The 18,158-nt window shown below is 47.0% G+C and overlaps 1 protein-coding gene across 2 annotated transcripts in view; it reads right to left on the reverse strand.

The window, feature by feature from the left end:
- The window catches only part of OSCP1 (organic solute carrier partner 1), a 31,958-nt gene that overhangs the window by 5,798 nt on the left and 8,002 nt on the right, over positions 1-18,158 (reverse strand). For both annotated transcript variants that reach the window (XM_041737770.1, XM_041737771.1), the window contains 3 exons: positions 14,273-14,427; positions 9,766-9,933; positions 9,061-9,141 (listed from right to left, as the gene is read on the reverse strand). In XM_041737770.1, coding sequence (XP_041593704.1) covers positions 9,061-9,141; positions 9,766-9,933; positions 14,273-14,427 — 404 coding nt within the window. The remainder of the gene's footprint in view (positions 1-9,060; positions 9,142-9,765; positions 9,934-14,272; positions 14,428-18,158) is intronic.

The following is an 18,158-nucleotide window of genomic DNA, read 5'->3' on the forward strand; positions in this document are numbered from 1 at the left end:
ATCTATCCATCTATTTATCTAAATTAAAACAATTTCTAACATTTAAGTTCAATTTGCCAACATAGAGAATAACACCCAGTGCTTTTCCCATCAAGTGCCCTCCTCAGTGCCCATCACCCAGTGACCCCATCCCCCCGCCCACCTCCCTTTCCGCACCCCTTATTGTGTTTCCCAGGGTCAGGAGTCTCTCATGGTTTGTCTCCCTCTCTAATTCTTCCCCACTCAGTTTCCCCTCCTTCCCTTATGGTCCCTTTCACTATTTCTTATATTCCACATACAAGTAAAACCATATGATGATTGTCTTTCTCTAACTGACTTATTGCACTCAACATAACATCCTCCAGTTCCATCCACGTCAATGTGAATTATTACTCCTATTTTAAAGATGAGGAAGCCAAGGCTCCCACAGTGAGGTGACTTGCCCAGAGAGAACAGTAAGAGACGGGGCCTGGATTCAAAACCAAGGCTGAGGGGATCCCTGGGTGGCTCAGTGGTTTGGTGCCTGCCTTTGGCCCAGAGCATGGTCCCAGAGTCCCGGGATCAAGTCCCACATCGGGCTCCTTGCATGGAGCCTGCTTCTCCCTCTGCCTGTGTCTCTGCCTCTCTCTCTCTCTCTCTCTCTCTCTCTCTGTTTCTTTCATGAATAAATGAATAAAATCTTAAAAACAAAACAAAACAAAACAAAAAAAACAAAACAAAACCAAGGCTGACTCCAAATTCCACACCATCCCTAGGTTCCCTGCTGATTTTCCATACAGCTGTGAGGCCTATCAGAACGTCCATTTTACAGATGAAGAACTGGTAGCTCAGAGGTTGAGATACTTTCTTAAGGGCAGCTAGTTCCTAAGGGGCAGAGCTGAAGGTTCAACCCTTGTGTTTCTGGCTCTGCAGCCCAAGCTGAAGGCCATGTGCTAGACAGGTTGGTGGGAAGGGGCCACAGCAGGTGGATCTGGTTGGTACTAGAGTTTGAAAGTCTTCTAGGTGACTGCAAACACCACATTATGCTTATTTCTACTCCCTGGTTTACGTACTTTTTTTTTTTTTTTTTAAGTAATCTCTATATCTATACCCAACTTGGGCCTCAAGCTCAAAACCCGGAGATCAAGAGTCACATGCTTTACCAGCTGAGCTAGACAGGTACCACTGGTTTGTATACTTTGTGTGGAGATCCAGGGTCTGATTAAATCTCCTACAGGTTGTAGCAGTTAATCAGTTTGATTGGCTCTTAGCTTCCTCATCTGTAAAATGAGATAAATTTGAAGATCCCTTCAAACTCGAAAATTCTACAAGATTATATTCGTAATATCCTCAAAAAGAAGCATCTGTTGGGCAGCCCCGGTGGCGCAGCGGTTTAGCGCCGCCTGCAGCCCAGGGTGTGATCTGGAGACCCTGGATCGAGTCCCATGTCAGGCTCTCTGCATGGAGCCTGCTTCTCCCTCTGCCTGTGTCTCTGCCTCTCTCTCTCTCTCTCTGCATCTCTATGAATAAATAAATAAAATCTTAAAAAAAAAACCCTCAAACTTAAAAAAAAAAAAAAGAAGCATCTGTTGTGTGCAAACAAGTGACAATGCAAACCAGTAGGAATCCATAAGCTGGCAGCTTGGCATGCTGATGTGAGACTGTCTCAGCTCATGCTCCAGCTGGGCCACTTCTTGGCTCTGGGTTTAGGGGCAAGTTACATAACCATTCTGTGCAATTAGTTTTCTCTTTGGTAAACTAGGGGTAATAATCGCATCTATTCAATGGACGAGCGTTACCTGTTAAATCAGATAATGAAAAAGTAGTTATCACAGAGCCTGACACATAGTAAGGGCTCAGTACCCGGCAGCTAATACTCTCAGGATTTACGTTCTAATTGGACACAGGAACCAAGCATGAGACGGGAAAAAGGAACAGGATAAAGCAGGAGATGCTGGTAGCAGACACATTGTTGAGTAACCCATTGAAGAGAATGACCAAGGCATGGGGGTAGGTAGGTAGGGGTTTGGAGCTGGGCCTAGAGGGAGGTGGGTATGGAGACACTTTAGAAGCAGAGACGGAAGGGCACAAGGCATGTTTTGGGGGGAATGTGTAAGCTGAAGCATAAACGGATTTGATTGGACGGTTTGGCCGGACAACCCTTAAGGAATTTTTAACCTTGAGATTCTGTGACCAAGGGATGTAAATGCAAGCACGGAGAAAGAAATCCGAAGTGGGAATATGTATATGTATGCCGGACCCTCTGTGAGCCTACTTCTAACAAGGCTGACTATGTCACAGCTGGTCTGAAATGTCCACACTTCAGTTGAGTGTGTGGTTGTGTTTCGCTCAATAACCTGCCCTTGGCTGGACAGGACTGTGGGTCTGTCTGCTTGCCCGGCCCCTCTGCTCGCCCTCTGCTGTAAGCATGACTCTCCCCTTCCTTCTCCTCTGACTCCCCACTCTTTTCTCCCAGGTGATCTCGTCTGTTCCCAGTGTTCACCTCTGTGCTGATGGCTCTCAGATCTCGAGTTGCCACTTAGCCTTCTTCCCCGGGCATCCGATGCATCTATTCCATTGCCTATTAGACAGGTGCACTCAGAGGTTCCATGGGATGCACCTCAAGTTCACCCTGCTCAGAACAGGGGTCGTCATTTGTCTTCCCAAACCTGATCCTCCTCTAGTGTTCCTTTTTTTTTTTTTTAATTTTTTAAATTTATTTATGATAGTCACAGAGAGAGAGAGAGAGGCAGAGACACAGGCAGAGGGAGAAGCAGGCTCCATGCACCGGGAGCCCAATGTGGGATTCGATCCCGGGTCTCCAGGATCGCGCCCTGGGCCAAAGGCAGGCGCCAAACCGCTGCGCCAGCCAGGGATCCCCTCCTCTAGTGTTCCTGATTGATTGTAGTGGAGGACACAACCAGGGCACCAAGCCAGTGATCAGAGTTTCCCTGACCCCCACTTTCCCATTGCCCAGCACCACCTCGCCAGTGATCACTTCTTTTATCTGGCCCCTTGTCTCCACCCTGGTCCCTAGTGCAGACCTTTGTCATCTCTAACTTGGCCACTGCAGGTGCCTCCTAACTAGCCTGCCTGCCTCCCCTCTCACTGGCTGTGATGCATCCTCCAATCTGCTGCTGAAGAGACTCTTCTCAACTTATATCTGACCATGTCCCTCTCCTGCTTCAAGGACCTGCCAGATAATGTCCAGTGGGCCCTTGTTCTTCTCTGCAGCCATGTTCCTCCTTAAGTCCTATGTTCCAGCCATACCCAAACGCTTGCAGCCTTCCGCATCCCCTGCACCACAAAATACACTAGGTGGTTATGTACCTCATGCCTTTATTGAGATGGTGTCCTCCACCCAGGTGGCCAGGTAACCCTTCCCTTTATTTCCCTTGGGCCTGGTAAAACCCATTTTTTAAAAAAAGATATCAGGCCCTCTATGAAGACTTTTTTTCTTTTTTAAAAATTTTATTTAAATAATCTCTACACCCAATGTGGGGCTTGAACTCATGACTTGGAGATCAAGAATCACACACTCCACTGACTGAACCCGCCAAGCACCCTGACTTTTCTAATTCTCTTAGGTAGAACTGACCACCCTCCCCCTTTGTGTCCTCTCTTTTTATACTCTTCTGTTTTTAAAATCAAACATCTGGGGGCACCTGGGTGGCCCAGTGGTTGAGCATCTGCCTTTGGCTCAGGTCATGACCCCGGGGTCCCAGGATGGAGTCCCCACATTGTGCTCCCTGCAGGGAGCCTGCTCCTCCCTCCACCTGCATCTCTGCCTCTCTCTGTGTGTCTCTCATGAATAAATAAATAACATCTTTGAAAAAAATCTGTAAGGCACTTGGTGCATTCTCCCCTCCTCTAATGAGTTCCTGAGGGTAGGAATCATGTGTCCTATGGAAAGAGGAAATGAAGGTCATAGAGCTGTGTGGGGCCGGAGAGCTGGATGAGGCAAGGGGGTCCTAGAGCATTCACGTTCCCCAGGGTGGTGGCAATTCTCTGGTGGCCAGGAGGAGAGTGAGCCCAGGATATAAATGCTGCAGGAACGAGGGGCGAGGGGCTTGGCAGTCAGTTTTAGCAGTGAGTGATGAGCGCAGGGCTTTGCGCGGTGCTTGGTTGCTGGTCTGGGCTCACTAGAAGAGGGCCACGTTGACGAGGGCAGGAGAATAATGATCTGAAAGTGAGGGGGGAGGTGGCAAAATGCTGATGGTGCTTCAAACACCCCACCTGGGGATGAGGGAGAGTACCCAGCCTCCACCAAGAGGCCAGAAGACCTCAAATGCCATCTCTGTCATGTGTGCAGATAATCGCTCCCCTGGACTCTTGGTTTGCATATTCAGTTGCTTATTTGACATCGCTACTTGGACATTTAATAGTCAAATCAATGAATTTTTCTACCCAAATATATTTCCCTTGGTCCTTCTCCTCTCGGCCAATGGCACTGGGCACCAGCAGCTGCTCAGGCCAGAAGCATAGGAGCCCTTCTCCATTCTTTTCCTTCCTCCCCACGTTCAGTGTCTCAGTAAGTCTTCTGCTCTTGCCCTGAAGGGATTCCCCAGACGTGGCAACTTCTCACTCTCTACTGGCAGCACCTACACCAAGAACTTTCATTTTCTACCTAGATTTCTATAGTCATGTCCTGACTGCTGTCCTACCTCCACCCTTGCCCCATACTGTTCATCTTCCAGATACACATCAGATCATGTTACCGCTCACCTTAGGATGCCTAAGATGTTTTCTTTACTCTTAGAACCAACTGCTCACTAGGCATGGAGCTAAGTCAGTGGGTAGGTAGCAGTCTGCTTATGACTGGCATCTGTTCTGGTTGGTTAGTGCCCGTGCTGCACTGCTTGTCAACTGCATCACTCCTGCCTAGGCAGGCTTCACCCACACCGGTTTCCTCTCTGTCCAAGGAACGCATCGTGCCTTTTCCATCTCAGGGCCTTTGAACTTGCTCTCCCTTCTGTTTAGATGCGCTTCCCCGAGATCTTCGTTAGTCACATTCTCAATAAAAGGTCTATCCTCAGAAAGGCTGCCCCATGGGATGCCTGGGTGGCTCAGCGGTTTAGCGCCTGTGATCCCACAGTCCTGGGATCAAGTCCCACACTGGGCTCCCTATAGGGAGCCTGCTTCTCCCTCTGCCTATGTCTCTGCCTCTCTGTGTCTTTCATGAATAAATAAAATCTTGAAAGAAAGAAAGAAAGAAAGAAAGAAAGAAAGAAAGAAAGACCGCCCCTGACTCAACTCTAACCCTCTCATCTAATTCTATCCAGTAGCTACTAGTCAAGGGTGGAGATTAAAATTAAATTACAAATTCAGTTTCTCGGGATCCCTGGGTGGCGCAGCGGTTTAGCACCTGTCTTTGGCCCAGGGCGCGATCCTGGAGATCTGGGATCAAAGCCCACATCGGGCTCCCGGTGCATGGAGCCTGCTTCTCCCTCTGCCTGTGTCTCTGCCTCTCTCTCTCTCTCTCTGTGTAACTATCATAAATAAATAAAAATTTTTTTTTTTTTTTTGGGGAATAAATAAAATTTAAAAAAAAAATTCAGTTTCTCAGTCACTCTAGCCATATTTATTTATTTATTTATTTATTTTTTTTTTTTAAAGATTTTATTTATTTATTCATGAGAGAGAGAGAGAGAGAGAGAGAGAGAGAGAGAGGCAGAGACACAGGCAGAGGGAGAAGCAGGCTCCATGCAGGGAGCCTGACATGGGATTCGATCCCGGGTCTCCAGGATCGCGCCCTGGGCCAAAGGCAGGAGCTAAACCGCTGCGCCACCCAGGGATCCCTCTAGCCATATTTAGAGTGCTCCATAGTCACATGTGGCTGGTGGCTATCATATTGGACAGCACAGATATAGAAGATTTCCATAGACAGAAAGTGCTATTGGACAGCGCTGGTCTAATGCAATATCCCCTCCCTGTTGCCCTTTATAATTTTACCTAATCTTGCCATCTTCCTAGAGTTAACAGAACAAGAACATGACTTACTTATCCTCCCTGTCTCTTCCTCCTAGTGTAGAAAAACCTCCTTAAGGCAGGGCCTCGGTCTTGTTCACTTATGCATCTCAAGTGCTGAAAACAGTGCCTGGAATGTTTTCATGGCACACAATAAACATGTGTTAGACTGACCGAGTCTTACGGGTTGAAATATTTCCAGGCGGAGCAGATGATGGAGGGGAGGTATAGGGAACATTCCATGGAGAGGTGAAGATGGAATGATGTTTTCCAACAATGGAAACAATGGGAAGGACATGAGGGCAGTCCACGAGGGAAGGTGGGAGAGAGAGTACAGGAGAAGGTGGGGGACCAATTGGAAGAGCTCGGGAGGGCTGAAGGCGCTGTAAAGAGCACTCAGGATCCCAAGGGGAATGGGTTTTCAGGCAGTCTCTGGCCAGGCCTGAAGCAGGTCAGGGCCTTGAGCCCATTAAAACCATGTCAGGTTGTTTCTTGATACCACAGAAAACTCTGGATATCCAGATGAGGCGTTTTGTATTTGCTTTGGCTAAACAATAAGCAAGGGAGTGTTAGATCAGACCTATGCTTTCTTGATTGAATTAGTTGGTTTTACTAACTAATCTAAAAACTGTTAAGGCTCTTTTGAACACAGAGAAAATCCACATAGGCAATCACAAACTGCGGTTGAGTGGAATTACCATTAAAGACCAGACTCGAAGCCCAGCCAAGCGTGACGGAACAGTGGCTGAGTATCGTCAGGATATGTGATTCCTATTTTTCTTCATGAACATCCTGATGTTTCACTGCTGACCTATGTAGCAATTAAAGCTTAATATATTTTGTAGTTTAATATATTTTAATGATTTTGTTATGAACTTATTATTGGGAGTGTCTTTTCATTATAATGAATTTTATCTGGTCAGAACTGGGAAATCAATATAGCTGCTCCTATCACTACAACCCATAAAACAATGTCCAGATAGTCATCGTCTTGATAAGAATCTGATGCCGAGTTTTCAATATTTTAAAGCAATACAAAACTTGATGTCATTTGTACTTTCATATATTTTATTTAATCAATGTCTATTAGAGATCCTAATTTATACTGGTGTTATTATTACTCGATCCATAGCAAATCAAATTATTCATGAGGGTTAAAAATAAAACTGGCCTCCTAGTTGAAATCTATTTGTCTTCCCTGGCCCATGAAAGGGAAATAATAATCAGGTACTAAGCGCATCCTACTGCTTCCTTTTTTTTGAATTTTATTTTACTTTATTTTTTAAGATTTTATTTATTTATTCATGAGAAACAGAGAGAGAGAGAGAGAGAGGCAGAGACACAGGCAGAGGGAGAAGCAGGCTCCCTATGGGGAGCTCGAAGTGGGACTCTATCCCGGGACCTCGGGGTCATGCCCTGAGCCGAAGGCAGATGCTCAACCACTGAGCCTCCCAGGTGTCGCTGTTTTGAATTTTATTGTGTGAATATGTTACACCTGCACAAGTACAAGATTTAAAAGGTTCAGAGGGTATACAATGGAACACAAGTCTCTGTCCTATTCCCATCCTCCTTGCAGTTGTCTACAGCCAGGAGGTAATCACTGGGACCAACTGCTGGAAGGAAGCACTCTCGCCTGTACACATACAAGCAAATACACACGTATTACACACGCTGCATTAGCTATTACTCGGGATTAGGCATTATCATGTCCAGTTTTCAGATGAAGAAGTAAGGTTCAAGAGCGGTAATCTGTCCCAGGTCACAGAGCTGTGCTGGAGCTGGGATTCAAATGCCAGGATGTCTGACTCCAGAGCCTGGGCTTATTTTGCCCTATTACCCATCCTTCCCATAGCAGGGAGTTAAATTATGCAGAGGAACAAAGTGCTGTCCAAGAGAGACGGGTCCCACATTCAGAAGCTCAGCAGTTAGGTGGAGAATTGTCCCGAGAATGCCTGAAGGGAGGAGGCAGGGTCAGTTGGGAGCAAGAGCCGATAAGCAGAGGAGGGCCCGAGCCAGGCTGGGGCCAGCAAGCAGGGAAAGGAGGACGTGGGCCCTGGCAAGGCAGCCTTGGTAAGGCCGTCAGATGAAGGTCAGAGAAGGAGAATCAAACTGAGTGAGTGAAGACGCGGTGGCGCCTTCAAAAGCAATCGGGAAGTCGGCAGCGGGGCAGGACTGGAATTTTGGAGATGATTTTCACTGCAGACCTGGCGCCTCCTCATGGAAAGCTCAGCAAGCAGGTGGAGCTGTGGGTCTCGGTGGCAGGGCTGGGGCAAGGGGAGGGCGTAGGTTAGACTCCAAAGTCCCAGGTGGAGGTGAAGGGGGGAAGGAGTGAGGGGCGCAGAGCCAGGAGGCTGTAGGGCAAGGCCAGGAAGGTCTGGGGCCACAAAAGGCCAGGAGAGGGGCTTTGTGGGGCGGGAGGGCAGCCTCCCAACATTGTCCGCTACTGGAGAGGTCAAGGGTGCTAAGGTTTGAGAGAAGGCCTTATAACTGAGATCAGGTTGGGAGCCTTGGGACCCCATTTCCTCCAGAGAAGAGAATAAATCATATTTTAAAGAAACATGGGACTCCTAGGTGGCTCAGAGGTTTAGCGCCCGCCTTCAGCTCAGGGCGTGATCCTGGGGTCCTGGGATCGAGTCCCACATCGAGCTCCCGGCATGAACCCTGCTTCTCCCTCTGCTGGTGTCTCTGCCTCTCTCTGTGTCTCTCGTGAATGAATAAAATCTTTTAAAATGGGTCAGCCCGGGTGGCTCAGCAGTTTAGCGCTGCCTTCAACCCAGGCCATGATCCTGGAGACCCGGGATCAAGTCCCACGTCGAGGTCCCTGCATGGAGCCTGCTTCTCCCTCTGCCTGGTCTCTGCCTCTCTCTCTCTCTCTCTGTCTCTCATGAATAAATGAATAAAATCTTTAAAAAAAAGTAGAGAAACATAACGTAACCGGGAAGGAATGGTGGCATTGTTGTCTTCCTTGGTCCATTTACCAACTGCTGAGATTTGTTATTGGGAAGTTTATGGTCATGGAGCCAAACTCAGGGGAGTCACTCCCTGGGCACCCTCAGTCCTCTTCTGCTGGCCGCTTGGCCCCCCCTCGCCCCAGGACAGCGGTGCAGAGTGCTCCTGGGATGCCCATTCACTCACCCGGATGTGCAGGTCCTGAAAAAAGCTGAGGAGCGTCTGGCGGATCAGCTGGAACTCCCCCGCCGAGAGGCCCCCGTATGTCTGCCGAGACAGGGAGAGGCTTCAGCGACAGGCAGGGCCAGGCGGGCACCCGGGGGACAGGGCAGCAGGACAGCCAGCGCGTCTCCCTCCCCAGGGGACAAAGCCCCAGCGTGCCCCACAAGAGCAGGGGACACAACCACCACTAAGTCCCTTTCAGAAAAGTCAGGAAGAAATGGCTGGGCTCTGTGTCTATGCTTTCCTGACGCCAAGGTTGACAGTAGGAGGGTAGATCCAGGGATCCCTGGGTGGCGCAGCGGTTTGGCGCCTGCCTTTGGCCCAGGGCGCGATCCTGGAGATCCAGGATCGAATCCCACGTCGGGCTCCCGGTGCATGGAGCCTGCTTCTCCCTCTGCCTGTGTCTCTGCCTCTCTCTCTCTCTCTCTCTGTGTGTGTGACTACCATAAATAAATAAAAGAAAAAAAAATCTCATAAAAAAAAAAAAAAGGAGGGTAGATCCATTATGTGGCCAAAAGGGATACTTGGAGATTTCTAGAATTTTGGGGGAGAGTGGCAGGCTTTGCCATTCCCTCCTCCTGTTCTATCTGTCATGGAATCTGGCTGCTGTCAGCAGGGGAATGAGAACAAGAATGGGGCTGGGAGCTCATGGGCTGGTGACCCTCTTACTTCAGTCAGCTGCCGGAAGGTCTCCTCCACCTGATGCAGGATGGTTGGGGAGTCTTGGATGAAACCTTTGATGGTGTCTAAATGATTGAAGGTGACCAGTAACACATCCTTGGGGCGGGGACACAGCAAGACTTGGTACTTGAAAGCCATAGTCATCAGGTCATAGAGCTGAACAAAATAAACAGAAGCAGACATCAGCACTTCCATAGGATCGATCGGCCAAGCGTTTCCGGAAGACCAGTTCGGGGCATCTCCTACAGCTCGCGTGACCATGTCAGTTATCCCTCAACCCAAGAGTGTAAAAGGGGATGATATGAATAAATAAGCCAGGACAGCAAGAATAAACCAGGGTATTCCAGGGAAAACCAGGATTTCTGGTCAGCTTACATGTGTTGCTAACGGAACATGTTTGGAACGGTGTCGGCAACCGTGGGGTCCTGGACTGGGTGCTGGTCTCACAGAGCAGAAATTCAAAAACCAGCCCTCCGCTGCTGCGGCTGTCGTGTTGTGGATGGCCCTGGCCATGTCCCTTTGCCTCTCTGAGCCTGAGTCTTCTCATCTGTAAAAAACTCTCCCTGGGGCGGCTGGTGGCTCAGTTGGTTGAGTGTCCAACTCTTGATTTTGGCTCAGGTCATGATCTCAGGGTCATGGAATCGAGCCCCATGTCGGGCTCGGTGCCCTAGCAGTGTGGAGTCTGCTAGAGGTTCTTCTCTCTTCTCTGTCCCCCTGTTTGAGCTCTCTCTCTTTCTCTCTCTCTCAAATAAGTAATCAAATAAATATAATCTTTTTTTTTTTTTTGCAAATAAATATAATCTTAAAGAAAAAAAAAACCTCCCTAACTACCTGTCATTGCTTAACTGCTAAGAGGAGTCAAGGAGAGAGTATGTGTGTAAGTTGCAAGTGTGAAGTCCTACAACTGTGTAAGAGCAATTTTAAATGCTGAACCATACTTAATGAGCTATCAGCAAGCCCCACGTGTGGTCTGACTGTCCACAAATGATCAAAGACACTGGTGAGGACTGAAGAGGTCAGGATAGGTTTTGTGGGAGCAGAAGGCTGCAGTCATGGGCTCATACTGACTGAAGGAGGGGAAAGGCGTTCTAGTTGAGGGGAACAGCATGAAGAGGCCTGCAGGCAGCAGTGAGCAGGCTATTTTCCTGGGACAATGAGGAGAACAGCCTGATTAGAGAGGGTGGCTCGTGTTGGGGTGTGTGGGAAATATGGTTGGATACGTATGGCACGGTTAGAATATTAAAGGTTTTAGAAAGACAGGCAAGGGCAGTCCAGGTGGCTCAGTGGTTTAGCACTGCCTTCAGCCCAGGGTGTGATCCTGGAGCCCCGGGATCGAGTCCCATGTCCGGCTCCCTGCATGGAGCTGCTTCTCCCTCTGCCTGTGTCTCTCATGAATAAATAAATAAAACCTTTAGAAAAAAAAAAGAAAGACAGGCAAAATAATTTAGACTAGATGTGGTGGGGTTTGGAGGGGCTACTAAAGTTTTCTGAGCTGCCGTGATGAAGTGGTGGTTAAGCCAGATTAGTGAGTCTGGCAATGATGAGCTGGGATGGAAGGGAGACTGGAGGTGGGGAGATTAGCTGGTACCTGGCTCCTGACAGGTGTGTAATGACATCTAGTGACTATGAGAATCAGAGAAACTCTGCTGGAGTAATCCAGAAGTAAGGCCAGGAATGAAGACGGAGGGCAGGGAAAAGGCAGGGAAAAGAAGAGCATGTGATTCTTCGAATGAACAACTGTCACATATGGCATCTGCTGGACTAGGTTTGGGGCCGAGGATGAGAGCTGTCCAAAATGATCAGTGTTTTCCACCTAGGGCATGGGAGAGGGCTGACACTCTCAGTGGCAGGCCAGCCTGGGGGTGGGGGGACATGAGGAATCAGTCTGGCACAGAAGCTGTGGGCACATCCGAGGCAGGATGGAGACTATGACCACGGATGTAGTGCTGAGCACCACTCACGTAGATCACCTGGTCTGGTCCCATGTAATGTTGACGGGGACTCTATGATGAAGATGCTCTATGATGAAGATGCCTCAGTTTAAGAATGAAGAGACTTGCCTAATTCCACATAGCTTGTAGTAAGTGGCAGGGTGAGCTCTGACCTCAGGATGGTCAGATCCTAAGGCATTTGCTAGAACCTCCTACATGATCCCACTTCTCCAACATGCAGCTAAACATTCCGTTTAGAAAGTGGCATACCCAGGACCTGGTGTGTGTGTGTGTGTGTGTGTGTGTGTGTGTGTGTGTGTGAACATATAATACTAAAAATTTAGATCTGGGACTCTGCCACCTTTATCACACGCTAGGCACTTGATGTGGATAGGACACCGTGAGAGGAGTAAAGGATAAAACCAGGTAAAAGATAAAGACAGGAAAGTTCAGAATTAGTAAATTGAGTCTGCAGCTAATAACTGGTAGAGCTAAGACCTGAATCTGTTTTATTTTTTATTCTGAATTCTGTGTCCTTTCTCCCTGGAAACCTAAGCCTTCTTAAAGGTAGAGGGAGGAGAGGGCAGAGATGATTAATGTTGACTGAACATCTACTATGGATCAGGCCCTGGTGTACTATGTTTTCTCACTTAATTCTCCCAGAACTGATGAAAAACTGTTATTATCCTCATTTTATAGATGAGAACATGGAGGCTCAGAGAAATAAAGTAACTTTCCAGAAGTCAGTGAGAGGAGGTAAGGGCAGAGTTAAAGGCAGCCCATCTCCCTGAGGTTGTCGGGCACCAGCTGGAAGGGAGTATGGATTTTGAGTGCTTCCGTTTGGCTCATGGCGTGATCCCGGGGTCCTGGGATGAGTCCCACATCGGGCTCCTGCATGGACCCTGCATCTCCCTCTGCCTATGTCTCTGCCTCTCTCTGTGCGTCTCTCATGAATAAATTAAACCTTAAAAATATTTATTTTAAATTCCTTTAAAATGATTATTATTATTAAAAGTAACTGAAGTCTATATTTTATTCAGAGTTCATTAATTTTCCCGTACATACGATCGACATGACCGTTGATGTTGACCCTGTAGTGTTTGTCATTTCTCCACTCTAAGTTAGCTGTTCTCTCCCCTTCCATACTGTCCCTTTGGAAGGAAGTCACTGACTGCCGCCCCACACAGGGAGGGGGGAAGTAACTATATTCTGAACAGGAGAGTCTTCTGAACAGGAGATTTGTCTATTCTCCATAGTGATTATTATTTTTAAAAGATCTTATTTATTTATTCATGAGAGACACAGAGAGGAGAGAGAGAGAGAGGCAGAGACACAGGCAGAGGGAGAAGCAGCCTCCATGCAGGGAGCCTGACGTAGGACTCGATCCCGGGTCTCCAGGATCATGTCCTGGGCTGAAGGTGGCGCCAAACCGCTGAGCCACCCGGGCTGCCCCATAATTATTTTTTTAAAAAGATTTTTATTTATTTATTCATGAGAGACACACACAGAGAGAGGCAGAGATACAGGCAGAGGGAGGAGCAGGCTCCCTGCAGGGAGCCCAATGTGGGACTCGATCCCAGGACCCCGGGGATCACGCCTAGAGCTGAAGGCAGATGTTCAACTGCTGAGCTACCCAGGAGTCCCTATTCTCCACCATTATTTATTTGGACTCATTATTTTAAAAATCAGAGTGGTCCAATCATTTGTTTCTCAAAGAAATAGGTATGTTCATGTTCTAAGTAAAGACTGAGCAGTTTTGAATTTGCTTTTAAAATTCATCACACGGGCAGCCCGGGTGGCTCAGCGGTTTAGCGCCGCCTTCAGCCCAGGGCCTGATCCTGGAGACCCGGGATCGAGTCCTACGTCAGGCTCCCTGCATGGAGCCTGCTTCTCCCTCTGCCTGTGTCTCTGCCTCTCCCTCCCAATCTCTCTCTCTCTCTCTCTCTCTCTCTGTGTGTGTGTGTCTCATGAATAAATAAATAAAATCTTAAAAAAAAATTCATCACAGGAGAGCAGCCCGAGTGGCTCAGCAGTTTAGTGCTGCCTTCGGCCCAGGGTGTGATCCTGGAGACCCAGGATCGAGTCCCATGTCGGGCTCCCTGCAAGGAGCCTGCTTCTTCCTCTGCCTGTGTCTCTGCCTCTCCCTCCCTCTCTCTCTCTCTCTCTCTCTCTCTCTCTGTGTGTGTGTGTCTCTCATGAATAAATAAATAATCTTCAAAAAAATAAAAATAAAATTCATGACACAGCTGTGTTTAAGAATGAAGTAGAATTAATAGTTTTTAAGGGTTTGGCACTTGCATTGGTTTGAGGTGTGTGTTTCTACATGTGGGCACGAACGCCAGCTGCCCATATGGGCAGGTGGAATGACACAAACATCAGAGGGGCTGGGATGCACGACTTGAGGTCCCTTCCAACTCCGAAACTCAGCACCAAGAACTGCTACCTACAAGTGCCTTTTTCTGGGAAGGCACCAGTACATTCATCATCTCATTTGACCCAGTCTGTGCTCATATGCCAAAGGGACAAGAAATGCAACCGAGGGGAGGAGGCAGCTGTCTACTCACCTTATCCATGCTGGCCTGGTTCAGTCTCATAATGGAGGCATGAGCCAGGCGGTCATAGACCGTCCGCAGGGCCTTCTTGGAGTAGAGCTCTTGGGGTTTGAACAATTCCTCCATAAACTTTCGATTGAACATGGTGGAGATGATGTCATTCAGAACTGTAGGGACAAGAGAGAACAGAGCTGAGCAAGGGACCGAAGGAAGCTTGGATCAGGAGATGCGGGCTATGAATGGAATGGAGGAGCTGGGTCCACGTGCAGTGGGGATGCTGACGTGCCGGTGAGATCTGCTCCCTCGGGAGAACCCACACAGGTGTCCCCAGAGAAGGCAGGGTCCAGGGTGCTTTATGAGGCTGTCTCAGAGCAGACATAAATTTGACAATGTATGAATGTGTTGTGCTCCAGAGGTTATTTTATTTATTTATTTATTTATTTATTTATTTATTTATTTATTTATTTATATTTTTAAATTTATTTTTGCTCCAGAGGTTATAAACCACTTTTATACATACGTTATCTCACTTGATGATAGGGGAAAGGTGTCTTTATTTTTTATTTTTATTTTTTTAAATTTTATTTATTTATGATAGGCACACAGTGAGAGAGAGAGAAGCAGAGACATAGGCAGAGGGAGAAGCAGGCTCCATGCACCGGGAGCCCGACGTGGGATTCGATCCCGGGTCTCCAGGATCGCGCCCTGGGCCAAAGACAGGCGCCAAACCGCTGCGCCACCCAGGGATCCCGGAAAGGTGTCTTTAAAAAATATTTCTATGAACACTCTAGATTAGATCTCCTCTTTAAAATGAGAAACAGCAAAATAATAATAATAATAAAAATAAAAAAATGAGAAACAGCACTGCTCTTTTTGTGGTCTTTTTAGCTAATCTATAACGTTTTTTTTTTTTTCTATAACGTTTTTACACACAATTTCATAAAAATGGGACCATTAATGGTGACTGATTCTTTTTAAAGAAAAAAAAATTTTTTTAAAGATTTTATTTATTTGAGAGAGAGAGAGAGAAAGAGTGAGAGCATGAGCTGGGGGGAAGGACAGAGGGAGAAGCAGGCTCTTCACTGAACAGGGAGCCCAATCCCAGGACTCATGACCTGAGCCAAAGGCAGACGCTTAATTGACTGAGCCACCCAGGCACCCCAAGAAAAAAACATTTTATGAAAATAGACAAGTTTACCCACTGATTAGAGATGAAAACATTTCTAATGTTTCTACAAGACATGTACTTCAGATTAGCACCATTTTAGAATGCCTTAATTTCTATACTTGATCTATAATATTGATGTTACTCTGTGGTGATATGTCTCATATTGTTGTTCGAATGGAAAATTTCCATCTGGTGAGAATAAAAATCCTAAGGCGTGTGCAAACCAAAGTGTCTGTAATTCTAGTTCTCCATTCACTCACTCATTCAGACATTTTGTGCTACTCAAATAACATTAGTTGAAGGCTAGGAAAGCTCTTTGGTACAAGAAATAGGAAGAGGTATGTATGAACACAGATTATGCTTTTTTAAAAAAATATTTTATTTATTCATTTGAGAGAGAGGGAGGGAGAGGATGAGTTGAGGGAGGGGCAGAGGGAGAGGGAGAAGCAGGCTCCCTGCTGAGCAGGACCCTGGGATCATGACCTGAGCCGAAAGGCAGATGCTTAACTGGCTGAGCCACCCAGGCGCCCCAAACACAGATTATTCTTAATTAAGCCAGATATATCCTGGCCTAAGGGTGACAGTATATGGACGCGGAGAATATACATTCATAGTTAATTAAAACTTGAAAGAAAATGTTCTCCCTCTGCCTGTGTCCTGCCTCTGTGTGTGTGTGTGTGACTATCATTAGTAAATTAAAAAAAAAAAAATTTAAAAAAAAAAAAAAAAAAGGGGATCCCTGGGTGGCGCAGTGGTTTGGCGCCTGCCTTTGGCCCAGGGCGCGATCCTGGAGACCCGGGATCGAATCCCACGTCGGGCTCCCGGTGCATGGAGCCTGCTTCTCCCTCTGCCTGTGTCCTGCCTCTGTGTGTGTGTGTGTGTGTGTGTGACTATCATTAGTAAATTAAAAAAAAAAAAAATTAAAAAAAAAAAAACTTGAAAGAAAATGGATGACTTACAATAATTATACAAAATCAATCATTGTTTAATGAGTGACTCATGTTTATGAGTGGCTATCACCAAAGGATTCAAATGCCTCTTTCTCTTGCCAGAGGTTGCTGGCACCAGGTGATTGGTTGTGACGGTGTATTTTAGAGATGGAAGACAAGGTAGCTCATTCAGGTCATGGTTTCAGGCACCTCTCCAGCTTTAAATAATTGACAGAAGTAGAAGTACCCTGGGGTCAGGCCAGCATCAGGGTGCCTGGCTGGCTCAGTTTGTAGAGCATGTGGCTCTTGATATTGGGGTTGTAAGTTTGAGCCCTACTTTGGGTGTAGAGATTACTTAAAAAATAAAATCTTGGGGTTCCTGGGTGGCTCAGTCAGTTAAGCATCTGACTCTTGATCTCAACTCAGGTCTCATGAGTTCAAGCCCCAAGTTGGGCTCCATGCTGGATGCAGAGCCTACTTAAAACAAACAAACAAATAAATAAAATCTTAAAAAAAAAAAAAAAGGCATCTCAAAGAGCATTTTGGTAGAGAAGGGCGAGCTGAGGGCTCGTTGTATTTAAATCTTACATGGGGGACACCTGGGTGGCTCGGCGGTTGAGCATCCGCCTTTGGGTCAGGGCAGGATCCTGGAGACCCGGGATCAAGTCCCACATTGGGCTACCTGCATGGAGCCTGCCTCCCCCTCTGCCTATGCCTCTGTGTCTCTCATGAATACATAAATAAATGAAATCTTAAAAAAAAAGTCTATCTTATAAACAAATAAAAAATAAATCTTAGGGATCCCTGGGTGGCTCAGCGGTTTAGCGTCTGCCTTTGGCCCAGGGCATGATCCTGGAGTCCCGGGATAGCGACCCACCTCGGGCTCCCTGCATGGAGCCTGCTTCTCCCTCTGCCTGTGTCTCTGCCTCTCTCTCTGTGTGTGTCTTTCATGAATAAATAAATAAAAATCTTAAAAAAATAAAAATAAAAATAAATCTTACATGGAAGGGCTATGGAGCGAGGGGAGGGGATCCCCCACATTTAGACACAAAAGAACTAAATGACTGACTCCTTATAGAAGTGTTGAACTCACACTTGCCCTTTTAACTTTACCTGAGGCTCCATCCTCTTTGTGAGCAAGAACCAAATCCATTACCAACCCAGGGTACCTCTCACATCTGACAATTTGAACCCATTGCAGCTTGCCATTAATGTTCACTAACATTTCCCCAGTGTGGACAGCTTGGAGACATACGAGCTTCTCTGGGTTTGTTTCATGAATAGTCTTTTGTCTCTGAACTAAGCAAGCAGGTGGGTTTTCTCCCTTTGTCTTAGGATAGCCTGTATCAAATGCAGAACTTGCAAGGAAGTAGGTACAAACGAAAAGCCACGCATAAGGCCTTGAGAAAAAGAATTTGAAGAATTTTCCATGGATTTATATAGGGCAAGGAGGAGTGCCAAAGAGGAAGGGCTCTAGTGGAAGGATCGCATCAGCTCCCATTATGTCAATGCTTAAGGAAGCTGCCATTTGCCTGGGTGCTGAGCCATTTCTCCAGGGTCTTTGAGTCCCTAGCAGTATCAAGGAAAATAGCTTAGACCCAAATACATCAATTCTAAGAGAAAGAAAATTGCAGGGTGATTGTTAGTCACTCTGGCAAAGTTAAAAAGGAAAACGAAGCCTTTCCCCCGGGAAGTGAACAGGCTATATCACCACGGCTCCTTGCCCCCTGACAACCAGGAAGCTTACCTGTTGTTAAGAGTACAGCACGCCCTGTCCCTGTGGGCAGAGCAGTGACACAAG

Source organism: Vulpes lagopus, chromosome 23, assembly GCF_018345385.1.
Source record: "Vulpes lagopus strain Blue_001 chromosome 23, ASM1834538v1, whole genome shotgun sequence".
Taxonomy (NCBI): domain Eukaryota; kingdom Metazoa; phylum Chordata; class Mammalia; order Carnivora; family Canidae; genus Vulpes; species Vulpes lagopus.